The sequence below is a fragment of the Rhodnius prolixus genome, unplaced genomic scaffold (assembly GCF_049639745.1).
Source record: "Rhodnius prolixus isolate KJV_2025 unplaced genomic scaffold, Rpr scaffold_8, whole genome shotgun sequence".
In the NCBI taxonomy this organism is placed as follows: Eukaryota; Metazoa; Arthropoda; class Insecta; order Hemiptera; family Reduviidae; genus Rhodnius; species Rhodnius prolixus.
The window spans coordinates 36,872,991-36,897,139 of NW_027411593.1; the positions used below are offsets into that span (position 1 = coordinate 36,872,991).

A 24,149-nucleotide genomic window follows, 5' to 3' on the forward strand; every position below is an offset into this window, starting at 1 on the left:
TTCAAAATTTTGCTGCCAAGTCTCTGTGAAGAGATCGCTGATTACTGTAAACGTTCAACAACTTAATTAAGCATTTTAAATAAATTCCCCCAAATCGTTATTATAATTAACCCTTATTATTTGTTAATCTGCAATCTGGATGAGAAATACAAATAGAATGAAAAAAGATAAAGTAAAAGAATGCTTGTAATTTCCAATTCTTCATCATTCCAATGAATCACCGCTATTCTTTTTGGTTAATTTGTTTAAAACTTAATATTTAATTTTCTTTGCATTTGGGGGGGGGGGGGTTGCCCCTGAAATCCCAAGTTTCTAATTTAAAAATACTTCTAAAAATTACAGCTCACTCTAGAATACTTCTGTAATATCAACAATATCACTTATTTTATTTAAAGAAAAAAAAGAAAACATAAAACATATAGATATGTGTATAGGATAGTAAATAAAAATGTGAACTTTAAAAAAGATAACACCCATGCACATTAAAAACAACAATTTCCCAAATTTCCCAATAAGTAAGTCTACACTAATATTTTCTATAATACCAAAATATTATTCTGTATTTCGCAACACAGAATAATTGACAAAAATAAATTAATAAGACAACAAAAATTACGAAGGCACAATTTAGTTACGAATATTACAATCATACCAATGTGTATTTGTAAAATTGCCAATAATAAAATGTAATAAATTTTCATTGAACAAAAAAGTAAGAAAATAGTTAATAAAGGAATTAAGGATTCTATCAGCTGAATTGCTAGCGTTCATAAATGATTTCCCAGAGCAGGAAAATCGCCGGTAGCAATAGAATAGAATGGTAGGAGAATTGAAGCAGTTAAACTCTGAATTAATGTCAGTCGTTTTAATGATTCCTGTCTTAGAAAATTAAAAAAAGAAAATAGAAAAACTAAGTGAAAATAAATAGCTAATAAATAAAATAATAACGGCTAACAATTAGTTTAAGCAGCAGACGGTGATTTACAGGACGTCCATTGGGCCAGCGTGTGAGATAAGGGGAAGGAGACAGTTTATCTAAAACGGAAAGTGTGAATACTTACTGACGTAATCATTTAGCTTGTTAACGGAAGTTAGAACAGTGTTTACTATTGCTAGGCCTACAATTGGCCCACTGAGAGATGGTTTAAAAGTAGCCTTCATGGCGGCCCAATTAGTGGTGGCCGTTAGTTGATTTCTCATTCTGTTTCTCATTAAAATGTGATATTCCGTTTTCTCTTCTAACAGATGTGTACCAGAATTTACATTTTATACAAATAGATCAGTATTTAAGGATAGGGGGGGGGGGTTGTCTGTTTTTCGCACCGCAGGATGGGAACACTATACGGAAGTGGCCAATTATTGAAGCAGAGGTTTGAACAGAAATTGGTCTGCTCCATTACACCCCGAATGTAGGTACATATGAAATTTTTAGTAAGAGGGGGTTAATGTCAATGAAGAATACTCGTGAATATTTGGAAGGGTAAGCATAGTGATCAGTTTAATCTTCAGATACTGAAGGTAACAAATCTGATTTTTTCCCTTAACTGATCTTGAAGAGGTACCCTTGTTCATTGTAAAGCAAAAAAACCCTCGGGTGTTGAAATGGTTCCCACAGTAACAGTATTGTACTATTTCTAAAACAATCTTCTGAGAAGTTGTTGATTAGATTGACCCAAAGTTTACCCCATCTAGAGCAACAAGTTCCAGGCAAACGATCTTTCGCAGTAGATAATTCTCCGGAGAGTACTCGCGGAAAACTCCCCCCCCCCCCAATCTTAATATATTCACAAGACTTTCCTTCTGGGGAAAAACTTGTTTCCCAAAAATAAAAATTAAATCAATGAATCCGCAAATGGTCTGTCTCCTAGTTTTTTTGCAATATTGGACTTTCAAATGGGTTTTTAAGTCCATAGTTATTGAACCTAAAAAGGCAAGACTAACCCGTTAATCCCATGTTAGTCAGGGTTTATTAAACCGTTTTTCTGAAACCGATAACAACGCAAGCAAGCCCAGCCTGTTAATATTTCTCTAAATTTTTTGAAATAATTTTTTATAAACTAAATATTGTTAAAAAAAAAGATTTGAATTTTTCACAGTAGACATCATTGCCCATATAACTCGCCACAGATCTGAGGCCACTTTTTTTTGGGGGGGGGGGGACTAAAATACACTTTTAGAGAAAGCCGTGTGTGTATGTGTATTCATATAAATAAATAAAAACAGCAAAATCTATCAACCAAAAAAACACTGGGTGAAGGATGTGCAAAATTTAAATACCAATTAATAAAGATATAAAATAAATAATTGCTTTTTAAATATAGTTGGTATTTGTTCAGTTATTATGCTCGCAACAATTAACAATAAAACAAAGTGAAGTTTAAAGAATTTAAAAAAAATAACACAAAAGTAAAACACAAAATAATGGAAACTAAAAGATGGGGGTGAATTGAAAAGAAGAAACAAAAAATGGAAATTTTTTTTGCTAAAATAAACAGAAAAAAAAAATAAAGTAATAAAAAAAATAAACAAAAATAATAATAAATAAAAAAAAAATGTTTTAAAGAGAATAGTGTAGCTACTCACCGGCTGCTGTTCATTGAGCTGAGTTTGACAGAATCTCCAGAGGATGGTCGGGTCCATAGCTCCGACCCTGGCCGATTGTTCGCACTAACCACACAGAGATAACAGACAACCAGTGAGTAACACAGTTTCTATCCAGTTACCTTTTTTAATTTTTTTTTTTGGTTGTTTAATATTTTGTTTTGTTTAAATTAAAATAAATAAAGAAAAATTGAGGCAAAACAAAAGAAAACTCATGAAAGCACAGAGAGAAAAAAGGCGGGGGTGATTTATATGAAAAAAACTAAAATAAAATAAATAAAATAGAAATATGGGGGCTCCCTCGAGTGTAGCCGCCTCGGTCGCTTCTCACATTTATTTAAAAAAAAAGAAAAAAAAAGAAGACAAACTGTACTTCCGTTTCTTTTTTCATTTATTTATTTATTTTTTTGTATCTCCACATCCTGACTATTTCGAGTTTAAACTCTTAATAAAAGGAGATAAAGCGTCGAAACACCACAAACAGCATTTTGAGTTCAAATACCACCCACCAGTAGTAGACAAAAGTTTTACCAAAATTAATTCCAAAATAAAAATTCTGGCATAAATATGCTATAAGACAAAAAAATAGTATCATTAAAAGTTTGTAAAAATAAGTATAAAACAATTTATTAATCATAAATTCATTTTATAAAAAATATAGCCTACTCTCGATTTTAGAGAAACTAATCATCATAGCTCGTACTCTAAAATTTTTCTATCTGAGAATATAGGAAATTCAACTACCACAAATTCGGTGTCGAAGACTGAGGCGACTAGACAGCATACTTTATTATAAAGTTCTAATATTAACAACATTAAATAAAATCCAAGGACTAGAGACCAGGAGAATCGAACCCACTAAACCAACAATACATCTTAGCTTTGCGGGTCTAGCCTATAACCGCCTAACATACTTTACTATAAAGATCTCATATTAACCATTAAATAAAATCCAAGGCATAGAGACCGGGAGCAGAACCCACTAAACCAACAATACATCTTAGCTTTGCGGGTCTAGCCTATAACCGCCCAGCATACTTTACAATAAATTTCTCATATTAACCATTAAATAAAATCCAAGGACTAGAGACCAGGAGAATCGAACCCACTAACCAACAATACATCTTAGCTTTGCGGGTCTAGCCTATAACCGCCTAACATACTTTATTATAAAGATCTCATATTAACCATTAAATAAAATACAAGGCATAGAGACCGGGAGCAGAACCCACTAAACCAACAATACATCTTAGCTTTGCGGGTCTAGCCTATAAACCGCCTTGCACACTTTACTATAAATTTTTCATATTAACCATTAAATAAAATCCAAGGCCTAGAGACCGGGAGCAGAACCCACTAAACCAACAATATAGCTTAGCTTTGCGGGTCCAGCCTATTAACCATTGGGCGCCTTGTAGTTTCGCTTGACAAGTTGGGTTTTCTTTCCATAAAGGCCAATTGGAACTTCAGCGGCCAATAGGAACTTTAAGCTTCATATAATTATTAAAAGAAAGCTTTAAATATCTGGACACATTTGGCGTTGAAATTTTTATTAGATTGTAGTTTGTAGATTGTTTTAGACGGGCGGCTCCACCAGAAAAGGGTAAGGAACGCAGGCAATCCAAAATGCCCATTGTTCCCCGCTTTAAAACAACAAATCCGGCTAAAGTTTGCCAGATGCCGAAACAATAAACTAATAAAGTAGTAACAGGACACTAGAGAGCATGGCGACTCAATTGCTCAGCTGAAATTTTTCATTAAGGAAAATGTAGAAATAAGCGTAAGATTCAGGTCTGAAAACGGAAGTTTCTTTGCTGCTTGAAGGTCACTTCCTCTGTAGGTCAAGTTGAACCACAATTACGTAACGAGTAGAGTTCAATAAGGATAATGAATGAGCCTTAAAGATAAGGGTAGAAAGATAGGTTCCAAAAGAAAGAACAAACACACAAAGAACTATAAACGAAAATGGAGCCCGAAGGAAAAGGAAATAGGGATTATGATTGCGTATCTTGAAAAGTAGGATGAATAACTCAAGAGAAGAGCTCCACGAAGTGGTCCAGGAAGGCGGCGGGCAGGAGAATATAAAGAAGAAGAAGGGATAGACTTCTTGGATTGCGGTACAATGTAAAGCAAGATCTACCAAAGAGATATGTGTGAACGAATTTGCGCACTACTTCTGAAGCAGCAATACATTGTAGGCCTACTGAAGAAACTGGACTATAGCACCCACATTATCCTGGTAATTGAACAAAACTCATCAGAGATTCAGGTATCAAAAAACTGAAGGAACAATACTTTGAGGCATCTTTGAGCGCAGTATAACAACCCTCCCTCTTCAGCTAATGAGAGAGGAAATGTAAGGCTGGATACATAGTGGAGCGGCGAGCAAAGCGGCGATGATAGCGAAGAGCAAAGCGGCGAAAACAAACACAAGTTAACATATTATGAGACCGCGCATAGTGGAGAGCAAAGCGAAGATAGAGCAACGCTATCTATAGAGAGTGTTTGTTTTCGCCGCTTTGCTATTCGCTATCATCACCGCTTTGCTCGCCGCTCCACTATGTTTCCAGCCTAAGGAAACAAAGGAAAATCTTTAAGGCAACAATTTTGTGGCTGGTAATCAGATAAAGAAAGAGAAATTCACATAGATCTTGGATCTTGATTGGTTCTACCGGCGACTGATGCCTAAAATAATGCCTAATAGTTCTAACTGAGGAGAGGAGCTGCCTCAAAGCGGAGATACTAATGCTTTAAAATGCAGAAAACTTTCCCCGGAAGTCAGATTTTGTTAAAAATAAAAAAGAAAACACTATAATACCTAATAAATTTTTGGGAAAAAGCATGTATGTACTTCTTTTTTAATAAATATATAACATTTATTAGTTAGAATAATCATTAAATGTTGTAATTAACTTAATTGGAATTTTTTATTAATTTTATGACCTCTAAGCCAACTAGTTACTGTCTTCTTTTTTTAAACTCTAAGAAATCATAGAAGTGTGAATCCAATTTCAGTCCAAGAACGTAATTAAAATGAAAAACACCTTTAGACTTGAAAACTGTAATTATCGCACTAGAGTTCACAATAGTTTTCGCAACATAAACTATTTGCGTAGAAAACTATAAAAAAAAAAGAAAGAAAATCTCTAGCAGTTTTTTCTGAATATTCAGTTAAACAAAAAAGATAAGAGAAATTGGGAAGCTAAATAATTTAGAAACGTACCTTAGTAGTATGAGTCCTCAGTGAAGATTCAGTGGCGAATCCTTTGCCACAGATGGTACAATGAAACGGCCGATTTTTGGCACGTTCCACTTGGGCGTCGTGATTTCTGAGGTGCTGTTGCAGATTCGACAATTGGATGAACGCACGGCCGCATTCGGCCAAATGACAACGATATGGTCGTTCTCCTATTAACATATCAAAAAAGAGAGAAAACCCAAATTAAATATATTTCATCTAAATTTTATTAATAATTAAAAAAAATTTTTAAATTATTTTTCAACGATTATTCTATCCTTCAAAGGAATGATTATTTTCTATATATTCTGGATGTGTTTCGGATTTTCATCTATGTTCAGTTTTTGGTTTATTCAGAGGTTTTTAAAACGTAATTTAATATTTAGAACATACAATCTTGATAAATAGATCTCTGAAGATGGTAGAAAGTTTTAAATTAGGCCAATTTAAAGCATTCCTTGATGAATATAATGATCGAAAAAAAATTATATAAATACTCAAAACATTTAATTAACAAAGTTATATTATACTTGGATTTTATTGGTGGTTAAAATGTGGTACATCTTGGGATGATTCCTGATTATTATTATTTTTTTTTGTTATTTAGCTTTTGATTTTACTCTAAATTCGTTCGCTTTTTAGTCCGTCTGCAAGATGAAATTTTTCAGTTTGTATGGCGGCCAACAAAAATTTGTTGCCCAATCGCAAAATGACCTGCAGTTACTGGCAATGGACAACTCTAGTCAAACCAATTAACAAAATGTTGTTTAAAAATAGATCTTGAAATAGTTTTATGATTTTGTAAAAAACAAAAAAGGAAAAAAAAACCTGCCTAAAGCGCGATGTTATGTGAAAATAAAAAAATAATTTAGATTTTAAAGGGTGAATCGAACTACTCTACAAAACAACGATTCTTTAGGATTTGATCGTGAAATGATGCTTCATTTTTTTTTTTTTAGGATGACCCAGAATGGATTGAGGAAATCTAAAAAGGTCAACTCACATGGGAACTGTTTATCCTGACACTGATCCATCTAATTAAGGAGGCCTTGGAGTAACACATAATGTTGAATATAAGAACTTTTAGAGGGTGTCTAGACCAAAATGCATCCTAAGAAGATAGTGCGAAGAACCATTCTGGAACAGGACTTCTTTATTTTGAGCTGAACTCCAGGGATAAGGGAGGAGACACGCGTTGAAACAGAAATCTTTGCTTTTTCTTTTTTGGAAGTTTCTTTGTTTGGTAAGAGGTCGCTATCAAATACGAACTATCTTTCTTCTAGGGCAACATTTCGTGAAGATTATTCACTTCTTCTAGGGCTACGAAAGAGCAAATTTTTAAAGGTCAACAAACGGAATTGATAACATTATTAGTATTATTAATTGTTAATATAAATCTGTAAAATGTTTTGAACCTGAGAAGTTTAAGAATACATCTGAACTCAAGTTATTCTTTTTTGTTTTACATCTATGCATTTTTACAGTAAATATTGCTCACGTCAATAAATTTCACGAAATTCTGGCTTAGAAGATAGAAAGATTACATCTGATTAACCTCTTTTCAAAATAAAAATTAAAAAAGAAAAAGTATCTCAAAAAGAAGAGAGATAATCAAACCGACAAACAGAAATCTCGATAAAATTTTTCGACGTTCACAAAACTTATAAAATATTATAAAAAAATGTAATAATAATTAATCACTTTTTTGACTACCTGTCCAAATATTATCTAAAAAAGTATTTGATTCAAGTTGGGAAAGTCAGAATTCTTTCTAGTTGCTAATTCTAACCAAATTAGTACAATCATTCCGTGATTTTAAAGTAGTAGATTGATTTTTAAGAGGTCAAATAATTATTTGATTTCTCTAAATGAAGTCTTTAGTAGTTTTTATCTCTTTTTTTTTTCCAGCAATAGAAAAAAATCCGCGAACAATTTACGCGTTCGGAGGGCGTACTTGAATTCGATTTCCGGTAAACCAAAAAAAAACAAAACAAAAAATTAAAGGGAAAAACAAAAGTAAGGCCTAGAATTAAAATGTATACAAAATATACTAATATATTTATATAGTAATGTATGTTGCAACTCACCTCCGTACACGACACCTGACCGGTAGTTGGTCTTAGAGCCCGCTTGAAAAAATAGAAATTACTTTTACTTAACTCGTTGGCAAAACAGGGTTTTCTTAGTTTGGGGTGGGTGCAAGGAGGGACAAGAGAGAGTAATTATATTATTGGGGGGGGGGGGGGGACAATAAACCCGAGTTATTCTAAATTTTTTTTGGGGGGGGGGGTTGAAAAATAAATTCAAAAAAATAAATAAATAAACTCTTTACAAACTTTATTTTTTATGAGAACTTTCTTGACTCGAATGTGTTATTTTCAAGATCAATTTCATCTTGTTACCGTCTCAAGTTTTTCTTACGCTTTTAATTGAGTTTAGAAGAGAGTATGAGTGAGTGAGAGAGAGGTATGAATTTCCGAAACGCGAATAAACGAGGGCTTTTTTTATTCCAAATTTCACGATCACCCTAGGGCTTCACGATTATGCCAATTTAAAATAAAACTATAATTCAATTAAAGAATATTTTTTTTAATTAAAACATCCTGAAGTTCTTTACTAATTTTCTACTTAATAGTTTTCAATCATAATCTCACATATATAATAAATAAATAAAATTAAAAATAAAGAACATATTGAATGGTAATAAAATATTTCTTATTTTTTTTATTCATACGTACATTCATCATTCATAGACATGTAATAAACTCCGAGTAAATAATATGTGATTATTGTAATTGGTAATAAAAACCAGTTAATTGATGGGTGTTAATTGTACATCTTTATATTATATATTGATACTGCAGCTAGCTATAAACCAGTCAGTCTATCATGTGTTTAAGAGGGAAGAATTACTCTCTCTGTTTCTTTCATTATTTTTGCCTTTAATTTATCCACCAGTTGTCCTTCTGACCAATCACGAAAACGTTCAATTGGTTGATACTAAGTACTAAATAGTACTGTTCTATCAATCAAAGTTTTCTTTTAATAAGTCACTTCAAACCAGAGAAGTTATAAAACTGGTACATTTAGGAAATAACAACTTTTACACTTGTTCTTAAGCGAAACAAGATCAGAAGATGCTGCAGTACTTTTTCCAAGCTAATTGCCAACAAGAAACGCTGGTACCAGCTATTAGGGAGGTACCCAGGGCTAAATAATGTTGTCTTCTATTTTAGGGTCTTCATCTTAAATCCCAGGATTCCTTTCAAGTTTACGAAGTCTGAATCTAATTGGACTACTAATAATACATAGTTTATCACAAATTGCGAGTAAATCACATTAATTTCAGGCTTCTTTCCAACTGTGATTAACAATATTTACCCAGGCTATCATTTTTAAGGCTCAGCGATGCGCACTTTTTTGTTTCTAACAAGGACTTGTTATGTAATCTACCCCTGAAGTTCTTCTGTCTAGACCAAAATGCATCCTGAGAAGATAGTGCGAAAAACCATTCTAGAACAGGACATTTGTTTTTATTTTGAGCTGAACTCCAGGGATAAGGGAGGAGACACGCGTTGAAACAGAAATCTTTGCTTTTTCTTTTTTGGAAGTTTCTTTGTTTGGTAAGAGGTCGCTATCAAATACGAACTATCTTTCTTCTAGGGCAACATTTCGTGAAGATTATTCACTTCTTCTAGGGCTACGAAAGAGCAAATTTTTAAAGGTTAACAAACGGAATTGATAACATTAATAGTATTATTAATTATTAATATATATCTGTAAAATGTTTTGAACCTGAGAAGTTTAAGAATACATCTGAACTCAAGTTATTCTTTTTTGTTTTACATCTATGCATTTTTATTGTAAATATTGTACACGTGGTAGTCTCGAGTTAGTGTTCTCTGTTCACAGGAATGGACAGTGGTCTCTTGTTCTTGTAAAAGAAGGAATTCTGTGGGAGCAAACTTGCATTACGAGTACCGGTGTCTGCCAATGAGAAAATCTTCTCTCCTTTCCGTCCTAATTCATGGTAAAATTTGGACACGGATTGTAATAACTGGGGTCACATACTTTCTGATAAGGCCACAAAATGATTCCAGTTTTATGACTTAAAGTTAAGGGCATTGACGTGCGCAAAATTAGTTTTGATTATCAATCCTTATAAGGAATCTCAATAATCATCCAAATTGAATCCAATCAATCCTAAATTAAGACAAGGCTTCCAGAGAGCCTCTTTGGCTTACTGAACATTCTAGATTCTCATTTAAAAATCGCACAAATAATTGCACCACAATCCTGTCTCACAGCAAGCCAGAGATTCTCCCCTCTGCTAATTTTTTAATGAGGTAATTATTTTGAATTTAGCCCCTAGCACAATGTCAATACAATTAGTGTCATTGGCAGAGTTAGGTGAATAACCAAGCCTGGAGTGAATATAATAGTGTAAATAAAAATTTAAAAAAAAGAAAAACGAGATTACCCGAATTTCGAGCTCAGTATGTGTGGGTGCAGTTTAACTAGATATCCGCAGTGTGGGTGGAGCGCTGTGTTGCCGCCCTGACAGAATTTTTATTTGTTTTTATCCTTTTTTTCCCTCCTTTTTCCGTTCGCCCTCCTAATTCCTGGCCGTGCTGCTGGACAATTGTGCTCATGTGCCAAGGGGTGGGCTCTTCACACACCCCTTCACACGAACGGCGCCCCGTAAACAAAAAAAAAGAAGGAAAACCTAAGGGGTGGTAGTAAAATAAAAGAAGTGGAAAAAAAAGGCTTCTGTGGAAAAAAAGCCTCTGCGTTCAAAGGGGGCGTGGTTTGTCAGCCGCAGAACTGGCTGTCTCTAACTGTTCCAACATCGGCTAGCTGTAATTTTGTATTTCATTTCCTTTATTACGAGGTCTCCCCTTGTTCCGTTCATTATTATTACTTTAATGCTATTATTTCAATCGCAAGAAGAAATATCAACATGGTTTTTGGAAATATTTATTTTGGAATACGAGTGAAGAGATTGGAGTTGATTAATTCTCCCCAGAGAAGGTAACCCAGTTAAGTCTAGTGGAGGGGCCGCAGATGTTCATGTACGTATATGACATGATAAAAGAAAAAATGGAAAAAAGAAGCGAGTTCAGGTATCCAATTGAACAGGTAAGAACAATCTAAACATCTTACTCTATGCAGACGATGTAATAATATTAACAGAAGAATGAGGAAGATTTACAACGCTCAGTGTATAAAACTTCATCAACTTGGCAGACAGTATAATTTAAATACATCAACTACAAAGACAAAAGGTTATGGCCCACTCTGGGAAGCATCCACTTCGTTCTAAAATAGTAATAGATGATAAGCCACTGGAACAGGTCTTGAATTTCAATTATTTGGGTTGAGAAGGGTTAGCTTTCATCCAGATAATGATGTACAAAATAAAATAAGTAAATTTCAAGCTATCTGAAGGTGCAATAAACAGGACACTCAAAAATAAAACAACACCGGAAACAAAACTAAAATTTTACAAAAAAACTATGGCTGTGCCTCTGCTCACTGACGGAAGCGAGTGTTGGGTTACCAGAGATAAAGATAAAAGTAATATACAAAGTGCAGAGATGCAGAAGAGTTAAGGGCTGCCATAAAAAGAGAAGAGGATACAGAATGTTGACATACGGGAGGAATTGAATAAATTTAGTATCAACGAATTTATAGATGAAGGTAGATATAGAGAGATGGTGAGAGCACCTAAATCGTGTGCCAAGTACAAAAAAAGTACCTGCAATGGTCATTTTTTCGTTTTTAAAAAAATCATTTTTCTGAGCACTCGATTTGAGTTTTTCTTTGAGAAAAGTAATTTGTTTTTCTTCCCTTTAAAGTGTCAAGATTATTTTTAATTTTACCCTAATAAAGTTGAGAGAAAATAAAGAAGTTTATATAACATATAAGCGTAGGTATAGAACAGAAAAGTTGATTTCAACAAATCAGTTTTTCCTTGTTTATTTTTATTTTAATAAAGGAAAAAGAAAATGGAAGAGATTTTTCTCCGAAAATCAATTTAAAGGAAAGCCTAAGGATGCTCCATATTTCAGTACCACGCTCTCAAGATTGTGAAGGCACGCGCGCCCGCTAGGCCGTGAGAAAAGAGAAGTATTCCAGTCTCTTTCTCCAGTTAGTCCAGCTAATCGATTCAATGAGAAAGATGTACCTTTTTTTTTTTCTCAAGGTTCTGCTCCACGACTTCTAGTTGAATATAAATATAATTACTTTATTATTACGGCAAAGAGGATTGAGGATTCAACCAAAGTGTATTTATAAGCTAATTCTATGAGGGAAATCTAATACTTTATAATAAACTGACTAGCCTAATCTACCACTATACAATGATTCATCAATTTTTGGTTATTTTGCTAATTTCAGTCACAATTTTTTTTAATAATTTTATTGCCAAGCTTTCAGTCTAGGGACTGAGATATACAGAGGGCTGTAGAACATATTTTACAGTAACAGAATCTGTTTTCCCTTATTAAATTCCGATTTTTAAACTGTAAAATAGCAGTTGAACAAGAATAAAGCCAAAAAATATGAATTGTGCAGACAAAAAAACAAGCGGAAAACTGCAGTAAATTTAAATAAATAAATAATAAAATGCTCACTACAAATAAAACTAGGTTTCAGTGGAAATTCAACTCTAAATACTTATTTGAAGAGAAAGTGGTTGTGGAAAAGTGAGCAGAGAGCGGATAAAAAAAATTTCCCGCCCACACTTAAAAATTTTCTATCATCAGTGTATTGATTACAAGGAAAACTGCTTGTCCGGCTAGTTCAAATGAACTGGAATAGATTGAATATCATTACTAGGAATATACTGCTTAGTATCTAATTTTCACAAAAATTTACTACAAGTAAAAAAAGTCAAAAATAGTTAAAGTAATAGATTAATAGAGAGAAAAATAATTCTGAGTAACTATGAAACAAATATTTTTCAGCCAGCGTTTAGCACATGTGACAGTTAGCAAAGATCTTTCTTCAAGTTACCTGGTTGCTCTGCAACAGTTACCTACTTTGTGTAAACGGAAATAGTTTTTCTGAATGTTCCAGCTATAGCAGAAACTTCCGCTATGCCAACTAATTACATAAAATTCCCCCTAAAACTTAAAATTTGAATAGTTTTTGTTTGATTAAAGTTCATTACATTACTATTGGTAAATTTAGTTTACCTGAAGGAAAGATAGTGTTTTATCTCAAATTGTCCTTAAGTTTCAGCAGGGGTTGTATGGCTTTATAAGGAGAATTGTAATGGTAATGGTGGAGGACCATCCACTCCTTCAATATCCTTTGCATCCCATCCTAACTCAATAAACCCAGATCGCCAACATTTACAGAGACTCAATAAGTCCAACTAATTTATTAAAACGGCCTAAGATGTTGCCCATTCAGTGGGCAACTTGTGGATTACCGTAACCCAACAGCCCAAACTTACCGTTCATTATCACCCAAAACTCATTTCCATTTAAAAAAAACGTCTACATTCTTTTGTATAAATCACTTACAATTATGGAAGTCACAATTAATATGTTAGGATTGCTTTAGATTTAGGCCACAATAAGTCATCCACTCTCTTCAATCTACAATCTGTGCGTGGAGGTTATAATAACCTACTGTTAAGGTTATTATCAGCTGTTTGCTACCCGTAATGGTGTAGATCTAGTTTTCAAGGAAGACGCTTTTTATGGGAGTTCCTAGAGAAAAAAAAGTGTCACATAAGCGTAATTGACTGTATTATACATTTATATAGGAATTCCAAATTATGTAGGAATTCAATACGTATGATTTCAAAATTTTAAGAAAATTGAGTGAACTGAAATGCAATTTTATTAAAAATAAATTTTATATTAATTATTTTGAATTTTATTGTTATTGCGCAAAGAGCAGGTCGCACGTTTCTCTAACCAGACCACTTATTCAATTATTTTTTAATTTTTTAGCTATATAAAATAAAAAATAAATAAATACTGTGTTCTTTTTTAATAAAACAAAAATTAAATAAATGTACGTATTTAAATGGAAGAACAGTGTGTTAATATTTTGCATGAATTAAAGTGAGAACGTTCCTACTATTTGAAACATGCATAGTGAAAGGACATTTCGAGTTCGGTTTATGGGTTTAGTTATGTGCATATACACACTGATGTACACTTATATATACATATTATATATATAAATGGGAGTGTGTGTTATTTTGAAATATATGAATGTTTAATAGCTACAAGCAAGTAAAGCCTGGGTACAGAGAAATGGTATATATATATCGTATGGTGTGCAGGAGAATGCAAACATAACACCAAGTATATGTTAGTATGTGTGAGTGCAACTGGACACTATGCAGCAGCAGCAACTGCAGCAGCAGCAGCCCAGGGGCACCACCAATGTCCCTTCATCCATATAGGAGAGCTGGCCAGAGCAAAGGGGAGGGGCAAGCCTGTGTATATACACTGGACACTCATCTGACATGACACCTTGACACTTAATAATTAGTCACATTTTAGGGAGTGCGAGGTAGGAGTCGACGGCCACACCGTTCGTTCGCACGAACACTACCACGCCAGTCGTACATTTTGCACAAGTTCTATTGCTGCTGGTGGCGGTACTAACTTCCACAACGAAACTAGACTGTTTCCAGTCCGCAGAGCTACACGACAAGGTGGAAAACATAAATTTAGTACCCTCCTCTGTCCCTAGGTGTACATTAGTCAGTGAGACAGAGGGAGGTGTCCAGTTACACGTCATGACTTGCCTAAAACATTTAATTTATTTAAATTAATTAATGGTGGCAATTATGACGAATTAAATTATCTACTTATCAATTATCAGCCAGCCAGGTTTCAGTTTGTATGTAGAACGTTTTTTTTTTAGATTTCTCGCATTTACTTGTTAGATTTTCTATAAACTAAATATAGAGAAGTGGTTAAGCTCAGCGGTTAGTGCACTGGACTCCCACATGGACTGAATTCAACCATTTTTTAGGAGCCTACGCAATCCACTGTCCAAGATTGACAGGGCACTTGAAAAAGCACTACGACTTGTTTAAAACGCCTTGAATAAAAAAGAAATCTTTACTTCAACAATTCTTTCCCAAAAATGAAAGAAGAGCAGCTTTTTCTTTGGGGGGAGGAGATATCTGTAGGCTAAACTTCTAACGTATTATTTCAGAAATATATACGACTTTACAAACTCTAAGAAGTTACAAAAATTGTAATTATTTTTTTCCAGCAAGTTCAGTATTCGAAGTGTACTAAATTATTTTTTAATTAAAGTATTTATTCCAATACAAGATGAAATGCATACAATATTTAAATATGATAAGCAGCTAACGGAAACTGAATGCGATAAGATGTGCATTATTAAAATATAAATATACTTAACGAAACGCATTCTTCGAGGAGGAAGAAAGACCGGTTTCTGGGTAGAACTAGAAACGCACCAGAGAGAGGACGGATGAAAAAGAAATCCTTCTTGATAAGGAATATGTATTTAGAAACAGAACCAAGGATAAAGGACGAAGAAGAAGAGGAATAGCAAAATGTGTGTACCATGTACCACACACTCACAACAGTATATGCTGGCCATCTGCGGACAAGATTCATCCATGTCTTTGTGCTGGTAGTGGGGTATGAGCGGACATTGAAGAGGTTAATAGGGTCAAACAAATATCTCAATAAAGTATATACTCAATACTGGCTCTTTTATACTACTTATATATAAAAGTATAAAAGATCTAAACATTATGATAACAGAAACCAATAATCGAACAAGACAAATTTGTGATTACTTTTCTAATTATGTTTCTCGGAGATGGCTCATTTAATTTGTTATCATTCTTTCTCCGTTTGTTCGTTTTGTTTTAATCTTTTCTTCTCTCAATAATTGATTTTCTCAAGAAAAAGTTGGCAAATCAATTATATATTAAGAAGTTATATTATTTGCTCTCTTGGCTGACCAATGCAGGAGTCTTTGATGAACAATTGTGTTTATCAAGACATTCCTGGAAGATCGTTATAAAGATTCGAATAAAATATTTACTAACTTTCAATAATAACTGAACATTTCAAATTTCATTTCGGGAAGACAACTTAAAAATCACTTCCGCTGCATAAAAGAATCTGGTAATATGGGCATGTGATTCTCTACGTGATGGAAGTTACACTTTACATAAAGCCAATACTCGTCCATCATAACTCAGTACCAAAAAAGAATATAAACCTGAAAGTTTTTGAAGCTTTGTAAGGCAAATGAGAAGTTTAAAATTGAAAGATAAATTTTCGAAAGAGTCTCAGAAATGTGATCTTTCTATTCAAAGAAATTTTTTGCTGGAATCTACTTCAAAAATTGGAATTTGGAATCAACCATTTATTAATCTGCGCCCATAACTTCCTCAAGACCGGAACTTTGGTTAGTAGACAAAGCGGAAATGGCACACGTCCAAGGCCTTTACCTGGCCTTACTGGCTTCCAGAAGAACAGATCGAGTGCTCATGTCGGCTTAATTTGGGCCTTAGCATTTTTTCTGTAGGGCCCTACACAGAGTTTAGTCTACAAGGTTGGGTCTAGCCTCTATGCTGCATGTGTAGCACAGGAGTTGTAGCAAGTTAGATGCAGTCTGATTGCTTTTAATCGCTTGTTTGCGATAAACACTTGTCAAGAATAGAGGAACAATCGCCGAAACGACTAGACGGAAAGAAAGGTTAGGAGAACTGTTAGGCTGTAATGCCTAGAAAATAGAAACTGCCCCTTATTGCAATCTGGTAGAACCAAGATTAAATAAATAAGCAAAGTATGGATTTCGAAAAATACGTAATAAAATCACGAGGTTTTTTTTAAACATCAATGAGCTTAAATTTGTTTTTCTCTGCCACGTGGTAACTCAATAAAGATTTTTTACTTTTTAAAAACAGAAAACATTGAATGGAATAAATGCAGTCGCATCAATTGAAGCAAATACGCACGCACCATCAATTTAAAAAAAAAAAAAAAATCAACTTCAATTACCAACTATTGAAGAAAAGAGCCTTACGACGACCGAATTAAGTTGTTCCATGTGTTAGTGTGTAGTGTGTGTTCTGTTTTGGACAACCGATGAAATATAAATATGCACCTTTCAGACCAGTGAATGCGTCACCAACAAAACAAGAGAAATGCATTCATACAGAACGCATGCCCCCACCTCTCTGACCCGCCGCTATATATGCGTAAGCCCAGCAAATGCAAAAGGCACGCATATGACTTTATGACCCTTCATATGTTGACCTCACATTAATCAAAACAAAATATAACATTTATATTGTTTTATAAATAATTACGGTCAAATAAATATTGTCCGTGGGTATTTAATTTTAAATAATCGATAAAAAGTTTCGATCGTACGTCGATCTTTTTCAAATTCTGTAAACGATCTCCATTATTATTTTATTTTTTCTCAAAATAGTGCAAGAAAATAAAAATTCATAATTTATTTTAATTCGTGAAAGGTAGGAAATATAATGACGCTTCATGTAAATAAGGCGGGAAACAGGGCTAACTCAGGCCAGGTGGATGCACCCTCTCTCTCTTATATATATATTGTATACATATGCAAATAGATCTAATTTAACTAAGACAATAGTGTAAGCAAGGCACCCTCTTTTGTTTTGTGTCTGGCGTGTTACCTCACTCTAGTCAGTGAGACGGCAGTAACCTTCCCGGAGGACTCCCTTTCAAAGGCTCCTTACGTCCCTTTTTCGACGCAAACATTCTTTCCCTTTCACATAAGCATATTTTTTGTCTTTTAATTTTAATTTTTATTTCCCCATCTTGCAGCCTCCTAGATATGTTCTCTACTACCAGGGGATTAAGTATTCTTTTGTTTCCTGCAAGTTTTATTTCTCTTCGTTTTTTCTAGTCATTGTTCTAGTCATGTTAATGATTTATATTTCTCTCAGTGTCCTTTTTCTTTTTTTTACATTCTCTCCGAGCCCCTTTTTAGCGTGTTCTTAATCTCGAAAGTAAGACAATAAATTGTGGGTTTTTTGCTACTTGTCATGTTACATATTCTGTAAGACAAATTCTCTTTCCTGTATGGTCTAGAGCAACGGACCCATCTCTTACTAAGAGAATGAAGACGACAGCTGGAAAGCTTTTTTTTCCCCCCTATTTCCTTTCCCACATATTCCTCTTTGTCTAAAGTTTAACAGTCAGTAGAAATATTGTCTTCCGATGAAGAAACACCTCCTACTTCACGAAAAAGCAAAAAAAGAAATTGTATTTCAAGGTTTGCGAGAAACTAAGTCTTAAAACCATCATGTAAGAAAAACCTTAAACAACCTTCCAAAGATCTCGAGGTTTAAGGGATCAAAATTTAAATTTTTTGAAACACTTAATTCTAGTTGGTAACATTATATAGTTGGTAGAACTATACAAGATACTGAAAAGGCACTTTATAGAGACGCCTACCAAGATTATTATTTTGTTATTAAAAATTGTTCAGATCGTAATTCTTGACAAAAATCATTAACATAAGAACTATTGGATCAGAATGGGTAGAATTATTAGTAGATGTTCTAATTATTCATAAAAAAATAAAATAATTTAATTTGGATAACTAAACTTAATTATTTTTCTGTTTTTCATCTAGCAGACCATTCAATAAACTAGGGAACGGATTAGCTATGCGGTTAGCTAATTGGATTCCCACGCGGAGGTCTAGGGTTCGAATCCAGCTACTGGCGCTTAGATTTCCTTTTCCTAGGAGCTCACTGTCCGGTGATAGTGGTGTCTGTAACGAGAGAATACTGTCCATAGGCCGGCAGTACACAGAAAAAAGCTCCGGGCGCCAACAACCTCAGATGTTGACGCGCCTTAAATCATTAAAAATAATAAATAAACTCTTATGATTTTATATATCTTCAATAATATAATTTTTATTTGACATTTTAGAATGACTATCGTTTAAACCGAAATCTATGATTCAGATTTAAACCTCGAATAGACCATACTGTCTAATCCAAGCAAGAAAAGAAGCTTCATCAAAGTGTGAGGTATAAGGACAACGTTTCGTGAGCAGTTAAAGTGAACTTCGTATCAAAATTTATATTTTTATTATTCAGAAGGCTTTTTCTGTTTTATCTCCTTCTATGAATCGTATAAAGATAGAAATCTCAAAACAGCTTATTATTATTTGTTTATTATATATATATATAAATAAAACAAAGAACGAAGCAAGATAATAAACAATAAATTGAGTTGCAATAAAACAACAGATAATCCTGGCTGGGAATTAACAATAAAGAGACATTTTCCCTTGAGTTTTTTTCTCCCTTCACCTTGTCTTTTCAAATAATGGGATAAGGAACAGGTGAGGGAGATAATTTCTGAGAAATCTGTCGTAAAAAGTGGACACACATGGGATGAACAATATGAGCAAAAGACAGTTTGGAAGCTGTAGATCTGGCTATTAGCTACATGAAGCTTATTCTTTCAAGAAAGCTATTCTAGGATTTTTAGGCCCAAAAGGCTGTTCTAGTCTTTGAAGGAGTGTCCTGAAGGAGGCTTCCTATTCAAGCCAGTAAGACATTAAGACTTCCTCTGCTACAACGAAGGCAGGTTTCACAAGAGAACCATCGCAGTTTCTTGTTGAATAACGTTGCATCCAAAAATTCTGAATATACTTTGTAGCGCATGAAAAGAATTCAATGAAAATGTTTATTTACACAAAACTTAGCGCATATTTACATATAAAGAAAAATGAATGCTTAGGAGTCAAACTTCTGAGATCGCTAAACTTTTTTTTATTAATACAAGAGTTAGAACTTGGAAGAGATTTTCAAAGCACGCCTAGGCTCCGCGATTTTTTAATAGTAGAAATTGTTGCTGTTCTCTATCGTACAGACTAAGAACAATTTTGTTTCCTTCGAGAGACTACGTTGTTTAATCAGCTCAAGGCCCAGAACAATATGGATTCCATTTTAATTGAATTCAATTGAGTTGAAATGACAAAAAATATTCAAAAATGTTTAAATTCAATTTAATTTAATTTCAAATCTAAAAAAAAGATAATGGGCTATCAAACTGAGCGAAACAAAATCTCAAAACATTATCTTCGACGCATCACTCTTCCTCCTGTCTTTTACAATCCTATTCCTTTACTAGTAGTCAACGTAGTCCGCTACCTTGGGCTTTACCTTGACAGAAGACTTACATGGAACCCTCATACTCGACTTAAGAGAACAGAACTCAACAGACGTTTCCGACAACTGAAAAGACTACTCGACAACAGATCAAAACTCACTCTGGACAACAAAAGACTTATACATGTAAGTATATTAGAGCCAGTCTGGGCTTATGGCATCGAAATGTGGAGGTTCAACCAAACGTTCAAATCTGCAAAGGATCTAGTCTTTTGAATATTTCTATAGTAAACACACAGATTTGAACATTCCTTTCGTGCAACACAAGTTGCAAAAACACGTTACAGAAAATTGCATCTTAACATTCAAACACATCACAATCCAATCGTACAACATCTATCTTCCAGAACATTTCCAGACAACACTTCCGGACGTCTTAAAAGACAGTGGCCTCGCGATCTCCTCTCTGATGAAGAGAGTCAGTAGAATGTAGAATGTTATTGGAGTGTTACCGCTGGGGTAACTTCTCCACTCTGATATGTGAATGTTATTTATTGTTATCATTGTTACTTATAACGCGAAATGCGTTGATTGTAACTAAATAAATGATTTTTTTTTTAAAAAAAGGCAAAATTAGAAAAATATTTTATTTAGATAATAATAATTTTTAGTCATATTTAAACATATTGTTTTATTAAATATTATAACATATTTACCCTGTTCAATTTCAAATTAGAGGGAGCGAGAGGGTGGAGAAGCGATAAAAACCATCGCCATCATCATAAAACAACAGAAAAAAAAAGATGATTTCGAACAGGAAATAAGAAGACAAAAGGGAAGGTGTTATTTCCGGAACAAATTATATTTGTTGATTTATTCACAGAAGAGGTAGTGTGTGACAAACGTGTTATTGTAGTGTGTTAACAGATCATCACCTTTAATTCTTTATTGACGTTACAGGAACCCACACATATGCCATCCCCATTTCTTTCTCAAATCATCAGACCGTCAGCAATGAATGATATTAAAAAGAGAGTTGGTAAAAAGCACACAAAAAACTGGTCTAAGATAGAACAATAACTCGAGGTTGGAGAAAAAAAGTTACATATGAAACGAATTGAAAGGGTTGCTATGGGAATCATGAAGGTAAATAGGGCTGAGTTACTTTCATTTTAAGCGCACAGAACACTTGTACATACAGACAGACAAAAGCTACTATAACTTGTAACACAACTCTGTATAACACTTTCTCCACAACTCCGTTATAAATAAAAGTAAAGCCGGGAGGGGCCAAAACGGCAGAGAGAGAGGCTCCAAATTAAAACAATAACTTTTAATTTTATTCAGATCGCTGTCACAGAGTTCATTATGAATACAAAAATATGAATTAAAAATTAAAAAAAAAAATAATAATAAAAAAATTGAAAGAGAAAAAAGTTTAGGATAATGGTTAACTGGAAGACTATAAAGCAATGTTATTCAGTGGGTAACAAAAAAACTCTTTGTGAAAAACTTACAATAATGTTTTCTCTTTTAACTAAAAAGTTTTTCTCAATTTTGAAAACCCTCAAAAGAGAAAGATAGATATACGTACGAAGTATCAATCTACCAAACATTGCAACCTTCTTAACAAGTGAGGATAACAAGAAAGATTAAGGTGTAGGTTAAGAATGCAGGGAAAAAGGAAGGAAAAATCTGCAGGTAAGTTAGAGAAGGATGTATAGGAGGCTATGTCGCGGCAGAGTGGGTTAGGATGACAGTCTAGAGTGGGAAAAGGAGTTTCAGCAGACTGATTTTGGATGTAGGAGTGTACAGGGTGATAATGGATGCAGTTTTCGTGGAGTGAGTCAATGACTAGTGCGTCAAGGTGAGTCTGTCGCGAGTCTGAGTTATTTGTTCTGTGTTGTGTCTTGGAGTTTCTTGATGTTGCTACTACAGGTCCGGCTCCAGTCACGAACTATGACGGATATCGCGGTTGTAAAGGAAATCCAAAATGATCAAAGCGACTTAAACATAGAGTGATGAGGTAGAACTTACTTTAGGTTTTTGCTTAGCCACCACTTTCTTTTGTAACATCTATGAGTACTAGTTGCGCAAAGTAAGGATTGGAGGATCAGCGAAAAGGAAGACAATTGTTGCATGTTTTGAACTCCTGTACTGATTACTGAATCAATAGGAAAATGAAAATAAATTTCCCAAGCATTGAGCGAACGTAGTTTAATGAAATTGAGCCAGTTTTCCAATGCGGAGATCACGGGTTTGAATCCAGCTTGACCCTTAGCGACTTCTTTATCCAATGATGATTGGCAGTATTGCCTGTAACGAGAGAAAAACTGTCCGTAGGCCGGAAGTGCCCTGATAAAATGGGGAGAAAAAATATGGAATGCAGTAGATATTGTGGGTAACTATTATCACAAGTAAGTTGCCTCAAAATTAGGGCATAGCGCCCTCTGTATTTAGTTTTCTGTTTTAGAATACTCCATGAATTTTGGAATAGCTGTCACAAAAAATAATGATTTCCAGAAATTTATTATTTTTTTAATACTTTTTTGTTTAATTATTTTTGTAAATTAACAAATTCATACTGGCAGACATAATATACATTTTTAAACTAGACATTTTTATTTAAATATTTAATATACGAAGGCATTATTAACTCAAATTGCTTTCCTAATGTTTTCTACCATATTTTATTTTATATCTCTACTTTTATTTATTTATATTATTTTTTCCAGCAGGGAGCGTATCTCTGTCTAAATGGAGTTTTAAATGAATTCCAGAAATCTCATTTAGATTCTTCCACTTCCCGGATCTGTGTAATATCTGGAAGTACAGGGTAAAACCCCGGTGTAATTTTTACTTCACAACCGACGGCTGTTCGCTCAGAAATGACACTCGTCAGAAGGCCACTAGAATTAACCTAATTCTTCTCCTTTTTCCCACTCACCCTTTAATCTTTCTCAAGTAATTTTTGCCCCTTCACAGTTGGAAAACCTCCGCTCTCCTCACTTCCATCTGGTTTTCTCGTTTTTTTTTTTTTTTAAATGAACAGAGAGCGAGAGCTAGAGGGTCCAGGGTAAGTGAGGAAGTTAACACAGAAAAAGTGAACGATGAACGAGGGTGTTAACGAAATTCTCAGCATTTAAAATGTTGACGGTAGAAAAGTGCGTAAGTCAATTCGTCGAGTCGGAGGAAGGATTTTATTTTTTATTTTTTTACCAGGAGAGAGTTGAAAAAAGATTGGTTGGTATGGGTGGGATGTAACTACAGAAAATTATCAAGTATTCACTGTTCTCCAGGGACTAACTAAGAGGGAGCGCGCGAGGGGGTCTAGCAAGACATCCCTGGAGTTGTTCACAAGATATGTTTGGACAAGAGCACTAATTCTCTGGGTTATTTTATTCTTTATTTTTCTCACTTATTTACTTTGTAAAACTCCCCTTATTTAAATAGCATTTTTTTTTTCTCTTTATCTTTAGAATTTTCTCCACATTTTGTAGAATACATTTTATTTTGGTTTTTCACAGATTTGTATAACCTTTATTCCATTTCCTTTAGCCTTTGAAGAAGTTATGAAATAAAAATAGTAATTTTTGCCGGGCAGAAATATAACAAAAAAAAAAAGTATTATAAAAATAACGTTACGCGTAATGAGAGAATAAAGTAAATAAAAATAAGCCCTACTTTTTCAATGGAGCTCTTTACCTCCAACTACCCGATCAAATATCTTAGAGGGATGCAGATAATTTTTACGTAATAAAAGGAGTTTTAACCAAAAGTCCAGAACGTCTGACTTTTGGCCACTTCTGAATCAGATCGCCCAGAATGTAGGATACCTATTTCCTGTAAAGAGCCTCTCAAAACCACCCAAATTAAAATAGATAGATTAAATTAGAGCGGCCACAAGGCCTACGCCACCGCGACCCCTATGGATCTATTGTGGCTCCCCGACTTTAGAGCTCACCCTCCAGACCCGTCCGCTTGATCAGACACTTAATGCTGGAGAGCGACTCTTGGATAAAGCTATCAGGCCTTGGTTTTTCCTCCACGAGAAGTAACATCCTTAGCCAGACAAGCCCCTCACACTTACACAATACGTGCAGTGCCGTTTCCTCTTCTTCCTGACATAACCTACAAAAGGCTATCATCTGCCAGGCCCATGCGATACAT

General features: G+C 34.2%; 1 protein-coding gene across 1 annotated transcript in view; it reads right to left on the reverse strand.

Moving 5' to 3' along the window:
* dati (zinc finger protein datilografo) overlaps positions 1-24,149 on the reverse strand; it is a 211,583-nt gene that overhangs the window by 45,370 nt on the left and 142,064 nt on the right. Inside the window, exons 6-8 of the mRNA XM_074122726.1 lie at positions 7,927-7,968; positions 5,825-6,009; positions 2,584-2,667 (exon numbers count right to left, since the gene is read on the reverse strand). Coding sequence (XP_073978827.1) covers positions 2,584-2,667; positions 5,825-6,009; positions 7,927-7,968 — 311 coding nt within the window. The remainder of the gene's footprint in view (positions 1-2,583; positions 2,668-5,824; positions 6,010-7,926; positions 7,969-24,149) is intronic.